General features: G+C 37.1%; 1 protein-coding gene across 1 annotated transcript in view; it reads right to left on the reverse strand.

Annotated features, from left to right (window-relative positions):
• Positions 1-15,263: 15,263 nt before the first annotated feature.
• PTPRT (protein tyrosine phosphatase receptor type T) overlaps positions 15,264-21,326 on the reverse strand; it is a 678,601-nt gene continuing 672,538 nt past the window's right edge. Inside the window, exons 28-32 of the mRNA XM_088154570.1 lie at positions 20,944-21,075; positions 20,444-20,569; positions 18,734-18,897; positions 17,930-18,065; positions 15,264-15,871 (exon numbers count right to left, since the gene is read on the reverse strand). Coding sequence (XP_088010696.1) covers positions 15,818-15,871; positions 17,930-18,065; positions 18,734-18,897; positions 20,444-20,569; positions 20,944-21,075 — 612 coding nt within the window. The 3' untranslated portion in view covers positions 15,264-15,817. The remainder of the gene's footprint in view (positions 15,872-17,929; positions 18,066-18,733; positions 18,898-20,443; positions 20,570-20,943; positions 21,076-21,326) is intronic.

Genomic DNA, 21,326 nt, shown 5'->3' on the forward strand with positions numbered 1-21,326 from the left:
GACTGAGGCCTCCTTTTAACTTAGGTTGTATTCTTTTGTTTCCACCTGGTTTGTCATTCTGCCTTCTCTACCTTTTTTTTTTGGCTTCCTGTTGTTTTTATTGTCATGTTTTTCATGTTTTAAATCATTGGCAAACCACCCAGAGTTTCTGGGAGTCAGGTGGCACATAAATTTAAATCATAATCATGATCATAATAATGTTGGAGTGGGGAACAGGGCCCAGTGTAACAAAACAATGCTTACCAAACAGCGTGTTACCCCTTCCTTGTGTGTACATTTGAAATATTGAAAAAAAAAATCACCCTTATAACTCAAATACACGGTTTACACTAACACTGGTCTGGGGTCATCCACCTGGCCAAATAAACCTACCATGTGATGAGGACAGTAAAAGTGGTTAGTAATGGGAGGGGAGACAATTGCCCTGAACTGAGCAGTGATAAAAGGTAGGGCTCCTCAACCTTGGCAACTTTAAGATGGGTGGACTTCAACTCCCAGAATTCCTCAACCAGCCTTGCTGGCTGAGGAATTCTGGAAGTTAAAGTCCTCCCATTTTAAAGTTGCCAAGGTTGAGGAACCCTGATATAAGGCACAGATGATGCTGAAAGCAGGTACAATTCCAGTTGCCTGGAACTTCCTCCTTTTACCACTGGAAAGACCAGTTCTGCTGTCTTCATTCTCATTTCCCCAGAATAGCCACAGGGCCCAAAACAGCATTGCAGAAGAATTCTATGGTGAGACAGAGGCCCATGGGGTCTATGAAAGATGAGGTGGTTGCAGCCATTTGGCCCTGCTCTTTTCTCACCCTCAAGAGCGACTTAAAGATAAAATTAAAGAAAGAAGAGAATGATAGTATAGGCTCAGTCATGCTATGGGTTAATGCCAGCTCTTCAGCAAGACTATTCTTCAGTGGTATGAAGAAAATATACATGCACTGTTTTCTCGTTGAGGTCTTTTGAGGTTATGTTTGGATAGGAATTTGTTTTTGTTTTCGTGACCCTCTGCTCCTTTTTGTGCAAGTATAGGAAACCTAGTGGTCCTTGCTTACCTTCATTTTACCTCCTTCTTCCCCAAGTGCTTGTAGACACATTCAAATCTGATGCACAAAAAATGTTTATTTATTGCATTTCCCTATTACCAACTCCACAAGTCAATTAGCAATTGAGAAAATAAAAGGAAATAACTGTCAGGGTTCAGTCGAGCCTGCACCCTAGCCTTAAGCTGATTAATTAGAAGAAAATAGTATTGATTTTAAATGACTTTAATTTAGAGTGTATTGGCTTAGAATAGTTGTTTATAAAGATTGCAGCTGTAAGAAAAAGTCTAGAAGCCCTTAGAATACTTGAGTTAATGGTGCAGATGATTTCTTGTGTCACTGCAACTCCAACCATGCCTTCATGAGACAGTTTCAGTATAGTTGAATCACTGACAAGTAGCCTTGTAACAAGAGTAGTCCTCACTTAACGATGGTAATTGGGACCGGCAACTCCATCACTAAGTGACGCAGTGTAAAGTGATGTCATGTGACCATGCCAACTTACAATGGCAGTTCTGGTTGCTGTTGTTAAGCGAATCCCATGTGGTCATTAAGCGCAATGTATGTGATTGCCATCAGCGAGCTCCTGCTAGCTTCTCCATTGACTTTGCTTGTCAGAAGTCATCAGTGAAGGTTGCAAATGGCGATTACGTGACAAAGGGACACTGTGACCATCATAATTGTGAGCTGGTTGTCAAGCACCCGAATCACAATAATGTGACCGCAGGGATGCTGCAACGGCCACATCTATGAAGACTGGTCGTAAATCTTCTCATTCACCACTGTTGTAACTTCAAATGGTCACTGCAAGTGGTCATTAAGCGAGGACTACCTGTACTTGCAATCTCCTTATGTAGATATAACTGTTGCTGTTTTTGTTATTTGTTCATGCCTTATTTTTGAAATTGTATTGTATGTAAGCCACCTGATGAGGATTTTGCTTTCAGCAAAGGCTGAGAAATGTACTTGTAATGCAATATGATAACGAAATACTAAAGTTCTTTGCTGGGAAGCATAAATAGTTGTTGTTTTTTTGAAGTTATGGCCATCTTCTTAATAGACACAACTCATTTAAAAATTGAGCAGAATCTACAATCTATTATTTAGAATCATAGATGAGAAATGGCAAATGAACTGCAAAAATAAATTCATGAGTCAAAATCTTCAAAAACTGTCAACAGAGTGAGCTTTACATACAATAGGAAATAACACTTAATATGTTGTAAATGTCAATCACATTGTTTTTAGACCACCACAACCCTGAGTATTACTCTGGATAGATTTTTAGGGTTAAAAGGCCCATAGAAACTGAGTAATCCCAAAGTTGAACAACAGACTTTCCATCTCTCATCTCCCATGTTGATTGCCATATTCCCCAAAATTCTTATGTGGAGGATCTTTTAATTTTCTAGACCAGAGTTATGGGTAAATGGGAGGTAGGAAATCACTGTCTCCCATAACTTATAAAGGAACTGATGAATTGGATACCACTAATTGTGATGGTGAAAATACCACATGTAAATGAGTATTGCTGCAGTTTCTGGTTTTCATTCAAAATATAAAAGTATACAACTTTTGGTTTCTATTAAAATGTCCAAATGAAAACTGTTTTTAGACTGGAAATTTTCCGAGTTTAATATTTCACTGTGCCACTATATGGAAATTTTTTATGGACTTATTGGAAGCTGAGGTTCTACAGCATCCCACCCTTCCACCCCTTGAAATTTCATAGAAGAACGTTAAGAGCAAAGTTTTGAGAAATGAAAGCCAGTGAAATGAAAGCTAGAGGAGTGAAACTAGTGGAAATCTGTTAAATTAATGGTGACCCTGCCAGAATATAACTTTATTTTCAAAAAAGACAATCTATCTGCATGTTACCTTTAAGATTATTAGCTCTCTAAGAATAGCATATTCTTATTAAATTCTGAACTTGCCACGTTTTGGATATCTCTTAATCCTTTCCAGTTCTACCCACATTTGCAAGAAAGATGCAGAGAAAAGCAAATAGTAAATAATTGCTCCTTCAGCAACTGAGTCATTACCATGAAAATATGATTTGATCTCCAGAAATGTATGTTGCTGTCAGATTTTATAATCGTCCCCTGGTAGCACAGAAATAGCATCAGGAAGATGCTCCCACACCTCTCCCTAGCCCAGTTTGGTTCTGTAACAGAGACAATTATTACCGAGACAGGAACTGAGGGCAGTTGAGGAAGAAATACAACACAGTTGTTGCTTATACCACAAAAAGCAAACAATTCTGTTTTGTTATGTCAAGGAATTGTAAATAAGCTTATCAGCTTGCTGGGTGAATGCCCTTAACCCTACTGAGTGTTCTCATGAGTGTAGCAGATTAAAAAGGTCAGGGATAACAGTGAGAGCCATGCCCGCTGTTTCTTATTGTTTTCCAACCAAACTGCAATTTAGAGATGGCCTCCCTTTATTTCAAGCTCCTGGATAATGTTTTCCAAGCTTCTTGCATGCTACTTGGTTTGGGTTATGTTTTGAAAAAGTTGATAAATAATGAAAGCGACTCCTGCCATTTGTGGCTCCATCCCACAATACAATTAAGTATATTTTTCCTGAAGCATTTTTGTCACAAAGGCCAATTCTGCAGAGCAACCTAAGCTGTTTGTCTCCTGTGCTGCTTCTGGATGTTCCTGGAGCCAACTTTAAAAATTTCAGTCTGGATTGCAGAGTGTCTACTGGGAGATGTAAGGGTAGAACTGAATGGTGTTGGCAGAAAAGGTGTGCATAATGGCCAGGAGACTTTCTGATCGCCATGGTCTTTATGGATCATTGTTGGACTGGCTGGAAGAAGGAAAAGGAGGAACAGAAGGTGGAAGAGAGATCATAACAGCCCAGCAGCCCAGGATGAAATGGCTATATAGGGGCAGTAACCAGCTGTTGAAAGGGAAAGGGTGTGCTTGGCACTGTAGTAAATTGGATCTGGGGATATTGCCAGACTAGACTAAAGCACAGAAACTAACAACTTGCAAGAGCTTAAGATGGCTCAGGATGGAGAATAATACCCAAGAAATAGAGCTTCAAAAGTGGGCAGGAGTATGGTGGGCCCAGGGTGCTGGAGGACAATGTCATCCATTCCCACCCTAAATAAATGGTGGGCATCCTAGAATGGCAGATAGTGTGGATCTGGCCAAAATCTCATTTTTAGAAATATAATAGTCAACTGCAATGGATTTCCTTGAAAGGAGACATTAAGCAATTATTTGTTTTCCTTCATCCAGTATGTTACTTACAGTATATTAAATACTAACGCAGGTCTTGGTCTTTGACAATAAATGAAAAATAAACAGTGTTTTAAAACTTTAATGGCTTCCTTCAGTTTGAAACCTTGATCCAATATTTTAGTCACAAGTAAAAATATATTGAGTGGATCCTAGGTTTACCTACTCAAAAAGATGGGAGTAGACCCAGTGCGCTAATTTCTTAAAATTAAGGCTATTTGTCTTAACAGAACCAATTCCCAGACTGCTTAGTTACCAGTACAATCAGATGTGGTATACCTAGTTTCTTATGTTGTCATGTTGGCATCATCAACATCAGTAGTAGTAGCAGCAGCAGCAAATTTGCAGCCAGAAACAAAATCTGCAATTCCATGAATGAACATATAGCATTTCAGAATTTAAAGTTCATGTTATGCCCAAATTATACTGAATGATATGTTTTAAATGGTAAACAGCCTTGAATCTCAAGAAATGCTTGATTTCTGGTGACCATGTAGACATATCCATGTTATTTTGTTGGCAAATATGTATATGGGAAGAGATTGGCTGTTGCTGCCTCCTGTGCGTTTGCCTTTTTTTTTTTTTTTTAACTTCCTAATATAGCTTTCAGTCCTGGGATTTCCTAATGATCTTCCATCCATCATCTTCTATCCATCAATCCATCACTGACACTGCTTAAGCAGTGCTTTCTCAAGGGTATAAGGTGCTTCCCATCAATGCAAAGATTTGCATTTTTAGAATTATTTTAACAACGTATGTACTTACAAAAATATACATTTTATGCATTAGGACACTAACTTTAAAACTGAACAATTCTTCTTGTGGCCTTTGTTTTTGGAAGGAGTGGTGGCATTGGCACCCCCTGAGCTTTGGCGCCTGAGGTCAGGGCCTACTTGCCCTTAGCCTAAAGCCAGGCCCGTGCTTAAGTTTTCTGAATCAGCAAAGGTGCAAAAGTTTATCTACTCTATCCTTAGAATTTATTCCTCGGCTGTCAATTTCTTGTACAAGGATGTGCATATTCTTTCTACATTTAACTACTTCTTCCAATGCCTGCCAACAGACTTTTCAGCTGGAATGACCTATTGACTCTAGATGTTAGAATCAACATTTTTGTCTGTAAAACCAATAATAATTTGTGGTTTGTGATGGTGCATTACCACTGCAGTTTAGACAATGAATCTTAAGCATCACATCACTGAAGTAGTAGGTCATAGGATTAGGTCATTTAGGGACTAAATATTTTTCTGATGAAATTTTTGCAATCCTACTTAATGTGCGCACACACACACATGTGCATGTTATGACATATAGAATCTTGATATCCACAATGCTATTGCAATGTTCTTTTCTATTTAGGTACAGGAAATCATAGTTGTTTTTGCTGATTTTTTTCAGCATCTTTATTTAACTAAAAAGAAATCATAACTTTAAAATGATCATGGAGTGTCTAAGCAAGTAATAAAGGAATGTGCTTAGCTTAAGATGCATGTGGGTAGAGGAAGAAGGGCAAATGGAAAATTATTCTAAGATCCGAGGGATCAGGTGAATTTTCTGAAAAAAAATCCTTCACTTTAGGGTGATGAAAATATTTATTTTCTTCAACACCAAAACTGTAGCTGTGAGATCAATTTGTGTGTGTGTGTGTGTGTGTGTGTGTGTGAGAGAGAGAGAGAGAGAGAGAGAGATACACACATCTCTTGGCTCCCTCATCAAAAGCTAAAAATCCCCCCTTAACATTCACAGCAATGTCTGCCCCATCCCCAAATCAGCTCAACAACCCTTGTTGTGAAGTCAAGATTTTAGGCTCAGTTTGCTGTTTTATTTAACAGGACGAATAGGCTTATTATCCTGCCTGCCTGCCTGCCTACCTGCCTGCCTTCCTGCCTGCCACCCATCTCAACAAGTGACTCTCAAATTTATTTCTAACCAGTTAGTTAAAGACAAAGGTGCCCTGGAGTCAACACCTGATGACTACATGAATGCAACCAGGTAATTTATCTGGCAACAGTACAGAGGTGGTTTGCCACTGCCTTTGTTGAAAATGCTTTTCAACTCTCCAGCCTTATGCACAGCTCTGTTGGCCTCCTTTCCAAAGAGCAACTGGGCCTAACCCAGTTTATCTTTCAAAAGGTCATCCATGAGCTCCCATCTGCTTAGACACCTAACTATTTCTTAGCACATCCATTCAATAATCAACCGTGTTTGAATGAGTACTTCTTTTTTCTTTTTGGAAGTCACAGGGCAAGCCTGATGAGGTTCATCAATAACCCAACTGCTGAACATCGTTCTCTGTTCTCACTGAAAGGAATTGAACTGATTAGTTTTGCCAGCAGTTGCTGCTGCAGCCATTATGAGGTTGGGAAACTCTTTTGGTCTGAGGCTCAGAATTTTATCAGTTTTTTGAAGTGTTGTCCCTCCTTGAGGAACCTGTATAATGAACCAGTAATTTCCAGTAAATAGATGGGATGACTTTTGATAATATTGGAGCATAAAATATAAATGTTAATTTTCAGAACTTTTTAATTTACTTCATCTTAGTAATTTTTACCAGCTGAAAATGGCATCAAATAAAATAAGCCATGTCTTATTATTATCCCATTTTTATAAGCAATAGAGGCTTATAGTGACGATTCTTGTGTGTGTTTGCAACAAGTCTTAACAATATTCCCATTAAACTTAATAGATATAATGCATATTTTGCCTCTTCTTGTCAAACCTGCTAAACATCATAATTTTCTTTCTGAGCACAATGAATTCCACAACAAGAAAACAAAAAACACTAGTGCAAGAATTTCGTAGTAAAACATTAATCTTGGATCACAGGTTTATTGTATGGATTTTGCAACACAGCCCATATTACAAACATTGTCTGGGAAACATTTACAAGAATAAATAAGATGGACTTGCAGTAGTAAAAAAAAGGTTACACTTCACTGTAATGTACAGTCAAAAAATATATCTGATATTCATTGACTTGACATTATTTACCTTCCCTTCTCGTAAACTAGAAAGAAAAGAAACTCTGAAAGCACAGTGCTGAATTATATATATATATATATATATATATATATATATATATATATATATTGTGTGTGTGTGTGTGTGTGTGTGTGTGTGTGTTAAATACATGCTTTATCTATCAAACAGCCAACTTGTACAAGAGAGCTTAATTGGCAACCTTAGGCATCCAGGGAATACTGTAAAAGAAAATAAACTCAGCTCTCAGGTAACAATCCCTTATAGCAGTGTTGTCCAAACCTGGCCACTTTAAGATGAGTGGACTTCAACTCCCAGAATTCCCCAGCCAGCCATGCTGGCTGGGGAATTCTGGGAGTTGAAGTCCACTCATCTTAAAGTGGCCAGGTTTGGACAACACTGCCTTACAGCTAGCTTAGAGGTGGATCAAAGGAATTGGACACAAATTTATTGCTAGCTTGGGACACTACAAGGACCTCATCCCAAAGCTTACAGGGAGAAAATTACATGTCTGGAGGCACTATACCTTTCTGGGATGACAGTGTATCTGGGCCCCCAACATGGTGCTCTGCCCACCATGTGCCCATGCATCCTTCCCTTGGCATACACCCATCTCCCTACCCCAACTGCTTTATTCTGTGGCCAGCCATGTCACTACAGTAGGTGAGCTATAGGACCTGTACCGTACACTAATATAACAAGAGTCTGCCAGCCCAGACTGCTGACCCGTATATCACGGTTTCAATAAGGAGGAAGAGAGAAAAAGGAAAATAAACGATCTGAAAAAATTAAGTCTTTTGGAAAAATTCACAAAAAAGTCTTTTAGAAAAAGTCAGCAAATTGTTTTCTCCCTCTTTAGCACTGCTAAGTAGTCTTGGATATGGAAATGTATGCAATTAACAGTATAATGTTTCAGAAAACAAATTTATTTTTTTCAGGACATGGCAAGCTGTATTCTTATTGTGCCCTACAAAATTTACAGGATGATTTTACAATGACAACACTGAGAATCACCTTGTGGTGAGATTTCCCAGTCAAAAACTCCTGCCAGTTGGATCTTAGTATAGTAAAAAGGATGATTGATAAAAGAACTTGTATTCTGCAAATGCTGACACGGTAATTCAGCCATATGCATTCCTTTTCACAGTAACTGACTTGGCAAAATCTTGCTAGAAAACAGTAAAATGATGTACTACGTTAGCTTTTCTGTTGGAGCTCTAAACAGTAACCTGACATTGTTTCATGGAGATCCATGTGCCTACCAAACTTAGCAAAAGGAACTCCATGACAGCAAACCTCAGTCATTTCATTCATTCCCTCAAATCACAGTGACCATGATCTGGCCATCAATGGTATTTCATTTCTTCTTTGTGCCAGACAGTATGAACTCTTAAATATAATGCTTTTGAGATAAAACCAGAATAAATAGCAGAATAACAGCAAAAAGTTATATTTGGATAAGCAAACAGATTAAAAAGACATGAAATAAGGACAAATTTTCAAATAATTCTGCTGCCTGAAAACTTACAAGTACTGGCCTTTTTGTCAGATATTTCTTTACTATAGAGCAATCATTGTTCTGGTGGCCAAGACACAGAAAGGAATTTATTAGACTGATACCTTTTTTGAAAAAGTTGAGAAAAATGATCTCTTTTGAAAAGGGCAATCGTGTTGCTTGCAGCGCAAAGAAATTTGAGAGAGATTTATTGTTATTTTGCTTACATTGAGTCTAGCTGCCATTTATTCTCTTAAAAGATTAGCTGGGTTTTGTTGTTTTAATATGTTCTAGACATTACTCATTACCTCACCTCCTCCCCCCAAAAAGTAGCCAGTTGTTCAATAAAGAGTTGTACGTACCGACTGTATTCAAAATCTAGATCTACATTTCTTGGTGTTTGTATCTCTCTGTGTGAAATGCTTCACTTTAATATAGAATGTTAAATTTTGCTGTTTTATTATGACATACTGGACAGGTGAGTGAAAATAATGAAGTTACATAATAAGCTCCAGTGTCACATCATTTTTAAATGATTAGTATTTGAACAATTTTCTTCTTTTTTAAAATTCCAATTCTACAAGAAAGATGATTTCAGAAAAGCTAAATATGCTTCAGATCTGTTCAGAGTCTATTTATGAACAATGAACATAAAGCAGAGAGTACTGGCATGGCTTGAAAAGTTTTCCACTATACAATGCACAATATTTAATTTCATCCAGTCAGGTTTATTTGTGGGGAAAAGAGTCTGAGGAAATAAAAGACTTCTATAGCTTAAGAAAATGCACAACAATGAAGAATACTTGATTCAAAGGCATTGTTGAATGAGCTTTAGAGCCTTGAATAAAGTAGGATAAACATGGTTTGATGAGACCTGCAGAAATTATATAATTGTAGATTTTTTCCCCTGAACATTCCAGATGTATCTCACAGTAAATCTCTCTTCTCTTGAATCTGAGAATAGAAAATTTATGTGTATTTTCTATGTACCTAGGAGCATGAAGATATTATCTGTATCACGATATGTTAATTATCACTATGATATGGAAACTGGGGTACTGTCCTGTTTTTCTCTTTCTCAATTGCAAATATTGGAATGGCATTACAATGGAATAGTCTTTCTGCAATCATACCATTGCTAGTTAAAACCGCTTTCCTCTCCTACAAGTAATTTGGGGGGGGGGGGGCTTTCACCAACAAAAAATAAGTGGAACTCAGTTGTTGCAAATGAATCCAGCATTGATAGAAGCCACTCCTCTCAATTTTAAGAAACCTAAATCTTTTTCCATCTTGTTTAGAGTTATATTAATGGTTAGATATCCCTTACTATCACTATGTTCAATCCTTAGCATACCCGTAGGAATGAGACAACATAGTTCTGTCCTGAAAGGCTGATCATTGAGCTTATGTGCATGTACCATGATGCATAGGTAGGGTTTTCTGCACACTAAATTGAGTGGGAAAATCAATTTTCTGAAGATGGCCTTTTGTGAAAGGCAACAAACTTTAAAAATGTTGGTTTCTATAAGCAAACTATGAGAGGTTGTACTAAGATTCCCAGCTACTGAGTTTGTGAATACTAACCTACAATACCCATTAATAATGACTCAACATGAATACTGATGTCCAAGTTTCAAGGAACACATCAAGCAAAGCACTTTGGCTTTTTAATGCACAGTTAATGGTCAACATAATTTGTCATTCATGTATAATCTCACGTCAGAGACAGTTTGTCGGTATTATTTTAGCAAATTACAACACAATTCTGCCTTCATGTCCACATCAAAACAAGTGCATCTCTTCCAATTTAGCTTCTACAAAGAGGCTTTTGGAAGTATAGTTTTCCTATTAAGGGTTCTACTTCCTGTCGGCGTATACTACACTGTAAATTTAATCTGTTTCTTTTTCTTTTAGCTCAACCAATTTATATATAAAAAATTAACTTAAAAATACAATGGGACATAATATGTAAAACTAACTGAATGAGTGATGGATGTCCATGTGAATCTTTTTTCCTTCTTGCCCTCATTAAAATCAATTATTTTTTAAAAGAGCTCTGCCATCTCCACATCTAATTACAAGTGGGGCTTACTTCTAAGTAAACATGTAAAGAATTGCATTGCAGAGCTTCTCACATAGCCTTGCTGTGTGAATATTGCTGCTGAACAATAAGCACTTGCCTTCTGAAATTTGTGCACATGTTCTTCATATGAAGAGGGCACTAATGTAGGATATAAACCCACAAAAATAGCTTAAATATGGCAAATAAATTAGATAGATACATCCTGGCATTCCTGCTGCTTTCATGTAGTTTCTACAATTTTTGTCAGGGCTATTATCTGTTCTCCATCCCTGCTGAGTGGATCCTTTGGTTCTATTTTGTGGGATTCTGTATCAGCTGCTGATTACTGTTCTGCTTTAATAGGTTCTGAATTAAGGTGTATTATAGCTTCTCTTTTTATGATGAGACATTAATTGGCTTATGTTTTAGAAGTTTGTTAGTTCTTTCAAATAGGCTTCAACCACCTTGAGTCGGATGAGACGTGGGCTAGAATAGTTTTAAAATTAACAATAAACATATCTTCCTGGTGCAATGTAGCAAATCTATGACAAAATGTTACTGTTAATAACGATGTTCTTTACTCCCACACACCCTTCTTTTTACTCTCAAATATAGTTCTGGAAATAAGAGTTCAAAACTTGTATGTTTCCAACATGTTTTTCTCTCTTCCTCTCTACTTCCCTACTTTTTCTTTTACATTCTATACATTTCCATCCAGGAGGTTGTTCTTCTGTGGACTGATGCACTGATTCAGTACATCAGATTCTCCCCTGCACACATCCACCCAAAGTTTCAGCCAACGGGCATCTGTTCATCCTTCATGTGCATGGATTGCACATGTGGAGGCCACAGGGTTAACTGATGAAGTTAAATTAAACAGGAAAAGATAACTCATGCATAAGAGTTCCATTTTCATCTTCTTCTATTACTTTCCTTGCACCAACCTTTCTTCCAGCATCTTTTATATTTATTTAAATATAATCTTCACCTCTGGAGATTTTACCTAACATTTCCTCTGATCCTAGTATCTAATTGCAGCATTATCATGGTGCAACATCTTTGCCATTCAACAAGCCTTAACTTTTTTCATAAGAATAGTTTCACTACATTCAAGCAAGATTTAACTAGATTATTACATGTCCCCAAATGGACACGTGTCATATGGGAACTCTGTTATGAAGTTGCATGGGTAGAAGACAAGCAAAAGTCCAAGAACATGAAACAGGAAAGCCTGATATTTGAATTGCAGAGACCTTAGATTTGGAGTTTGCATTAACTGCATATTCATTCCCAAAGGAAGTAGCAATGAAGGTTCCCCATAATCAAGATGATCTGAAATGAAAATGCTGTCACACGCAAATAGCAGTCCTGTTTGATGGCAAGCACTCTTTGTTACTGAAGCATTCAACATTTTCTTGAAAACTTCATGTGTAACTTCAGATACTACCATTTCTAGCTACTCCTCAGTTTTATTTGCACATTTAGAGCTCAAATTGTTTCACCAGGATTTAATAGTTTTATCCCACTGGTGAACTTGCAAAAATTATGTCTTGAGAGCAAAAACGATTACTAATTAAAGGTGCCTACTAAATTACGATGTTTTGTAGCTACTGTTGTTTTGCCCCTTTATTATTTTTTAAAGTGGAAATTAACACTGTATTTCAAATGTCAAAAATCAATGCATGTAACACCTGATTGCTTGTTTATTAATGAAATGACCAGAGGGTAGAATCACATCAGCAAAAATATGCACACAGTGTTTAAGGAAAGGAACCCTTCTTACTGACCCAAAGAAAATAAGTAAAAAGAAAACAGGAACATTTTTGCTAGGTATTTGAACTTTTCTTTTAACATAACAAGATTTAGGGCCAAAATAGATACTTTAAATGTTTACAAATAGCCGCCACAGGAAACTCATGACATATGGAAAGCATCTTAAATTCTACTCCTTGATGTCAAGTTTTCTTATAAATGTGTATGGGTGTGTGTATATGGGTATATACACACACAAACACGTATACATATATTGAGAACAAATAATAGCTTTGAGAGAATGGTTTTCATTAGGCAATGTGGGGTGGGAGGGGGGGTTGTATGCATCCATGCCTGTACTGTAATCCTATAAAATTGTAAGCAGCAGAGAAGTATCCATACAGGGATCAGAACAGAATGTGTTCCAATCTGTGGTAGAAATTTGTATTATCAACCAACCAACCAACCAACCAACCAACCAACCAACCAACCAACCAAAACCCTTTTCTCTCCCATAATTATTAGCTGCTGTTCAACTAAGATTTGGTGTATGTAGGTTTCAATCTTTTTCTTTCAGGGTTGAATCCTTTTTTCTGTTTTTCTGTCAAACTTCTTCTATTTGCATTGGCCTTGTTTTAATGTTGCACCAAGAAGTAGCCCACTGATTGTTCTACCTTCTTTATCTGAGATGCTTAGTTTTCCCCACTTGAAATGGATCCTCCTCTCCCTTACCCACTTTCCAAGTGTATTTTGGAACTGGAAATATTATCAGAGATATTTCTCCACTTTCAAATGAAGAATAAGACTAAGAGGCTATCTGCACTAATGATTTGTAGTCTGCCTGTAATTGTAAAAAAGATAAATATTGCTTTCAATTGAGCTCAGTCTTTGGCAACTACTGTACATGGACACATCTGCATAGTTTTTTTGGCAGTAATATCAAAGGGGTTTGTAATTGCCTTCTTGCAGGATATATTTTTTTTTACTTCCCATTCTAGAGTACAGCCCTAAAATTTCCTGATGGACTCACATAGATACTAACCAGGTCTGACCCTGTTTAACCTTTCAAATCACCCAAGATCAGCTATGTGCTGCTATATGACATTAAAAACCACAAGTGTGGGTAGCCTTGTAACAACATCAGTTTAATGAGTAATTGTAATGCAGATGTCTGTGAGAAATACCACACTTCAATTTCTGCAGCTAAATGTTCTAAATATAAGATGCAAGTATTTTCAAGGAAAGAAATCTGTGGTGGTGATCAAAGTGTTAAATTTCTTTTTGGGGTAGGGTTTAGCTGATCTTTTGTTTTTTTTGCATTAGTCTGAGGGCACAAGAATCAGCTGTATATTATGTATACAATATAGTATGTAGTTGGATCCCCAAATTGGGCATGGCATGAACACGTGTTTAAGAAAGTTACTGAGAGCTGTTACAGTTAAAAATAGCTGTATGAGCTAATTTTACTTGTCACATGCCAAGTTTAAACCATTACATTCTCCATAGATTCTTCTTATCTGGGAGAAGTATACTGCTGCATTAATTCCATGCTTGAGGCTCTTTTTTTCTTTTAAATGGAATGGCTAAATTAAGGATAGTTAAACGTTTAAAAATACTAAAGTATAACTGCTACATCATTTCAACAAGTGACAGTTTCACAATAAAACAAAATCTGGCAATTTCATATTATCCAGTTCCTACATGGTTCTACCACTTCAGAATATAAATATTGACTTGAGGCAATGAACGGAATGGTCTTGTGTTCATTTCCAAAAATTGTTTCTTAAAATTTAACAAAAACGTTGATCCCCTCTCCCATAATGCATCCAAAATCTTTCCTTTCAGAGACAAAGCAGTTCTGATTTTGGAAATGAGGGCATAAAAGCTAGTTTCTTTTACAAAAATAATTTTAAAAGTTCCTGTTGCTGCAGTAGTTTTTATGAGGCATTAGGCATGAATACCATAAAGAACAGTAGAACTGTTTACAGAAAAGACAGCTAACACATGGGTTAATGAAGACTATTCATATCTCTTCTCTTCTCTCCTCTGATAATGAAATACGAAGGTCTGTCATTATGTCCCTTATTTGGGGAATGTGCTTGGCCAATCTAACTTGCAAATGTAGGCCAGTCTAACTTGTGAGCTCATATATGTTACACATCTTCCATAAAATGCAGTTCATCAGAAGGTATGAAGTTGCAATCACACATTCCTATATGATCAGGATATTTCAGATCACTGCTTTCTACCACATCAGTTAATTAGGTATGTAATGAGTCCACCAACTATACCATTTCCTATAACATAACAGATCTTGACTGTGTAGGTGGTAGAATAATCTCCAAGGTATAAATTTTAGGCCCATCCTTCAGTTTCCCTCATTTTGTAAATATACACTGCACACAACCAAATACTTATGATAAAATGAAACTAACTTCATTACCAAGCAAAGGAACAATAATAATTTGAAACAAGATGATAATATCAGGGTGACCTCAATTTACTTTGCTAGGAGGTGCAATTTTACAGAGTTGCTTCACCAGCACTGCAGCTGATATGAACCATTAAGATTTAACCAACCCATGCAGAACATTGGAAATCTAGTAGCATTGTGAATTAACCAAGGCAGAAAATTAACCGGCAGCTTCTTCATTCCGTAGCCTGCTTCTAAGACAATAAGAGCAGACAGAAAATCACATGTTTATGATGGTGGTTTTTTTCATCTGAAAAACTTAACACAACGGTTTACTCTGCTGTTCAATGAAGCTTCCGTTTAATGCAAAATGGCTTATATAGGAAATTCAAAAAACAAACAGAATTTTTGGAAACACAGAAAGTGGAGCTGATAGAATATATATATGTGTGTGTGTGTGTGTGTGTGTGTGTGTGTACACACGCACACACAGACAGACAGACATACACCCACACCCACACCCACACCCTCCTTGTTTGCATCAAGGGAGAGAAAAAGACACATCCAAAATGACAGGGAGAAGCAGTCAGAAGGGATTAGAAAGCAGAATATTCCAGCCTGCCTCTTGCTGTTGCCATAGTAGGTTGCTTAAAAGGCAAGAATGTTCTAAAAACAGATGGCAGCAGATCTCTCCTCCGGCACTGAGCTCTGACCTGGTTTCTCATTCAAGGATGAAGAGCTTTATACGCTTTAGCCCGTTACTCCTCTGAAGTAAAGTGGGGAACCGGTGTCCTTCAAAGGCTTTAGGAATCTTTTAGCTCCCTGCCCTGATGAGCTAAAACGCACTTAAGTATTCCAGTGCAACCTCATATGCAAATTTATATTGTTCCTGAAAGAGAGAGAAAAAGGACACAATGATAAATCAATGATAAATCAAGAGAATGTTCAGGTGACTCATCCTTTCAATCTGCTCTACTTCAACATGCAGGTTTAGACTCCCAAACCCACCAAAATCCCACACACAGATGCATACATAAGTTAAAGGGTTCCAAATTTGCACTCAATGCTCCATGTGACCCCTGGGATATTATTGTTCCCTTTCATCAAATTGCTAAGCTAGAAGAATATCGGCAATTTTAGGAGTAGCAATTTAGAGTATGGCACATAATTGGAATTTCTTTGACCACTCACATCAGCTAAATTCATTGTTTTAAAAAAAATGAAATACAAAAAGAGATAGAAATACAACACACACACACACACACACACACACACAGACAAATACTGTATATATGGGCCTCCTGTAAAACCTGTACCTTCCTTGCTCTTCTGAAGGTGGAGAGTTAGAGGGCCAAATTTAATTCCCAAGAGAGAATTTTTAATAACTTGAGAGTGATGTAGGAGAAGACCTTTTCCCATGTACCTGATAAACAACTTTCTGTAAAAGTAGAGGCATCTTCAAAAGAGCTTCTCCTGCAGATTCTACTATATGGAAATTTTCACCATGTCTGGACAACTTAGTGTCTGGAGAGGTAGTCTTTCCTTGACCTTATGTTGTCCTTGGATTCTCAGTTGATGGTAATATCTGTCCACTGTGCCACCAGTGACCTTTCCATAACTGACTGATAACAGTTATCCACATCTTAATTACATCACATTTCAAGTAAAATATCTGAAAGCTTCCATTATTCCAAAATACAGTGGCTAACCTAGATCCTATGATAGTAACATAAAAAGTCCTGCATTTGCCACTAATATTTTTTCAGGGTCAGTTCTAAAGAATTATTTAAACTTTAAAGCTCTGAGTTACTTATAGTCTCCCTATATAAAGCCCCTTAACTCTTTATAAATCTATCCAGTTATTATGATTTGCTGTAGGGGCTAGTTTGAAAAAAATTGACACTTGCAGAAATCTGCTTCTCAGGCATACAGGAAAGGACTTTTTTTTATAACACTGTCAAATAAGGGAATATATTTCTTCCCCAGGACTACAACTGTCTTTTTAGAAAAGGTATACATCATATCATCCGTATTTTTATATTATTTTAAAGTTATATTATTTAAATAATGAATATTCTATATTTTATTCTTCCAATATGGTTAAAATTAGCTGTTTTGTTTTTCAGTTTTGCTTCTTTTCCCCCCCTTGAATAGACAGGTAGGCAGTATTAAGGTTATTAATGAAATAAATACAGCCCATACTACTGTATACATGTCCAGACTACTGGACATGTATATAGTAGTCTTCTCTCAGATTGTAGAATATATTATTTAAATTCTCTCTCAAAAAACAAACACACACCACCCTCAAAGATGTATGTGTCTGTGGGGTGGGGCGGCGTCTGCTGTGCAGGTATATGCCCACAGACACAAGTTATCTCACATCATTCTCTCTGTACTGGAGAGATTAACATCAAAAGACACATGTAGAACTCTGAAGGTCTCTCTTTTAGGGTTGCACATAGAGTTTGAAAACAATTCTGAATAGGGTTTCACAGCCTTTGTGTAAGCAGACTGTGAATCTTTCAAAGCAATTCTTAAAGCAGCCACACCTTTCATTCAGACTCACCTAGAAGCTTGAAAAGCTTTACTGAATAGCAGAGAAGTGCTCTGCTTGTACAAGGTAAAGCAGCCTTCTTCTGAATCATTCTCAAAGTGTGCAAAGCCCCACCTTGTTTAAGGGTTTTACGAATGCTGAATTGCAACAGATTTCATTTTAATAGGCTTTATTCACTATGGATAGATGTTGTTTGCCTGCCTTTCAAAACAAAAATAATTGAAATGTATTTTAAAGGAAGCAGTCCTTAGCAGGCTTTTAAGTACGTAGCTGCAATTTCTACCGTTATCTGAATAATATATCAAATCCAAAATGGATGTTTAGAAACCAAAAAGGGAATGTGAATATTTTATTTCAAGGAACAGGAAGCTGTCAGCCTTTTATGCTTACCAATGACTCCACCATGTTGGACTTGTTGTTCCGTAAGGTTTTCACTATGTGAAATACATCAATGATATTCTGCTGCTGGATCATTTCACAAACACTACATATGGCACAAAAGGTGCCACTGCGGCCACCGCCATTCCTAGCACAAACAGTAAGAGTTGGTTTAAGAAATTACACATGTTCATAACAGAAGAGTACTTCAAGGGGATCTAAGAGATCCACCCAAATGCAAGACTAACAATTATATATGTAGCCATACATATAATTTACTTGCATGAATATTTTGCATACAAATAGCTAAATGACATTGAGATTCAGGACAGAAAGTTAATAAGAACAGGTCATCGCCAATATTTGACATCCTTGGATAGCTGAAACTTTCACTTTCTTTTTCCAGCTGTACATTCCAAGCAGCATGCGTGCATGCTGGATTTAGCCACCGTTCAAATTTCTCACAGTGATTTGGAGTACTGAGGGAAATACTAAACCCAGCAATTTGACATGCTAATACTGCCACCACAATATACTCTAATACCTATAAATGGAGAAGGGGATCAGTCTAGAATGACCCCTGAACCAGAGTCATTGGGAGTTGGGCTTAATGATAAACAAACACATAAACAAGGTGTTGATTTCTAGCTCAACAATACTATAATGCTGTATTGTGTAGACATTTGGATCTCTAGGACTTCTTTAATTACACGTATCAAATAGAGCAGGGTAATCCACCAAAGTAACCAACTTCTCCTTCTTTTCAGACAGGCAATCCTTCTTTAGTACAGAAAACCAGGATGCAGAAATACTTACAGGCAATGGACCACGGTCCGTCCATCTCGCCCATCATATTGCTCCTGCCACTTTTCCAACCGCCTGACCACCTTCAGGAGAGAGCGCTTGGAAGGAGGAGTGTCTCTATATGCTGGCCAGCCAATATACTGCAAGTGCTGAACAATACGGTATCCATCTTGTGGCTAGAGAAAAGAGTGCAGATTAATTGAATTGTGAAAAGGAATGTATGGAAATTTCTATATACCCTCAGAAGACCATGTGTTAGATCCTAAGAACTGCGAAGGAAGATTCCTCGTTCATTTCGGCTGCAGGAGCTGGGGAATATTTTCAGAAGTGTTTATTCCAGCTGGCCCTTTAATGAACATATAAATTGGAACATCCCTAAGTTATATCATAAGAATTAAGGAAACACTTTTCCTGCTTCAGAGTGGAGACTGGTGATGCCATGTTAAGACAGCCTTTTGTAATTGTCATCTGGAAATATAAGTCTACCACACAGACACAGTTACTATTAACTAGCAGAACCTGTAAGTTTTCTCCTGAATGCCATGAGCAAATTTGGGGGCAATCTCAGCTCTAGCATAAAAAACTAAATTTGATTTAAACAAAAAAAAAAAAAAGGAAAGAGAAATCACCTTTTTAATTAACAAACAATAATGGTATTCATTTCATTACTTCAAAAGAATGAATATCAAGGTCATATTTAGCATTCATACTGCAAGGTTTTTCTAAAAGCTTTATAAGGAAAATTGTAGCTGATAAGTAGTCTGACTATTCTCTCTTCATTTGCAGGCACAATTATACTTACAAGTGATAAGTTAAAGGGGATATTTTGTACCTTATCTGTTGTTAGAGCAATTGTTTTCATCATCAATGCTTTGCAGCAGAGTGTAGAGTTAAGTTTGATATACTGACAGGGTAGTGGAAGGGAGACTCCCAATTCTTATAAATGTGAAATATTAAAATAAAAATCCACTAACCATGTTAGTCCTTCTATTTTGTTTATATTAGCTGACTGCCCATACTATAGGGTGCTGTGGACAATAGCCAATGGACACTAAAATTTACAATGCTATATTCTTGGACATAGAAGATATAACCCTAGATTAGGTATTTCCTTGACCTTTCTCATGGAAAATCTGGATTCAGATCTGTCATCCTGCTCTATTCCATGCTTCCCAAATTCAAGTTCAAGTTCAGGGACAAATAGAGAAAAGCTAGAAGAGAGAGAGAGAGATAAGATATAGCTTGTAGAAAAACAGGACAGAAATTAGGAATTAAGCCCCAGCTATAGAGATATTTGGCACTGCTACAATGGCTGGGGGTCCAAAACTATAGGAGCAGGATATGAACAAAGAGGGGAGATCATTCTAACATTTTGTAAAGAGAAATCTGAAACCAGAATTCTGAACTCAGGAAAGTAGAAACTGGAGCTTCACCTGATAAGACAACCAAGAAAATTTTCTCAAGCCTAGTTGACAAAGAAGCTCTAATAAGGAAGAAACAGAATGAAACAAGACAACTATTTTGGCTTCACTTCCTATACTTGACCCCTTTCGATAACTCTAACCCATTTGATGTCCTATGTTCAAAAGAGACAGGCAGACATGGGAAAGAACAGCTACAACAACACAACAAAGATTATCATCTCTCTTATATTATTCCAAGGTATCCTAATTAACATCTGGAGGCTGAATAATGATAGAAAATTATTTGACTTCTATTTACCCTTGCCATGTTGCAGATCCGGAATATCCGATTAATAATATCCTCATCTATGTCAGCGGAAACAAATTCCACTTGGATTGGCCCATAACAACAAGATGTCTTCTCTGGCCAGTACTGCATACAAAGCTGATCATAGTGAAAGGAAAACAAACACAAATCAAGAGGAAAGAAGGGGAAATGCAAAATACCAACCTTCACACAAAATCTTAGAGTGTTAACTTATATTAAGGAAACTTCGAACACACTCTGTATGTAGCATTAAAATGTTAATGACAGATACAAAGGAATTCATTCTCTTGATCCTCAGTCCTAGTTTAGCAAAGGATTGTTCATCCTGAAATCTCACTAGTCCAAACCCTTGCTTGCTGAGGGAAATTATTATCAGATCTGATCAAACTATTTATTACAGGAATCAGATTAATGCATTTATCCAACATGGGCCAAGTAGTAACTAAAAGTGCCTGACCCATACATACTTATGTCCTCAAAAATCCACCTACTTGGGCAGCATCCATTTCATTCAGCATCACAACAGAAGAACAGTTGTAATCAAACACCAGTCTCCAGAAATCAGCTACAGTGTTGGGCAATGGATGCTGAGTAACTATAAAGGCAGCAGGTTGCTTGTGGCTCTAGAGGAAGAAAAAACAATGGGAGAAAATAATCCATGTTAGCGACAAAAACCTGTCACTGTTTATCGACACTTAGGAGCCTATGGACAGGCAAACGGATTAACCTAACCAGATTATACAAATCACAGCTCATACTCTGTTTCTGCCACACATTGAATGGATACAGCCTGTATAATAGGGCTTCATATCATTAGGGAAGAAGCATAGGAACAAGAATTATTCCTTTTGCATAACAATTAGAATAAATGACT

Source organism: Python bivittatus, unplaced genomic scaffold (assembly GCF_059951505.1).
Source record: "Python bivittatus isolate LINGU-HERP-01145 unplaced genomic scaffold, Pbiv_v1 ctg000700_np1212, whole genome shotgun sequence".
NCBI lineage: Eukaryota > Metazoa > Chordata > Lepidosauria > Squamata > Pythonidae > Python > Python bivittatus.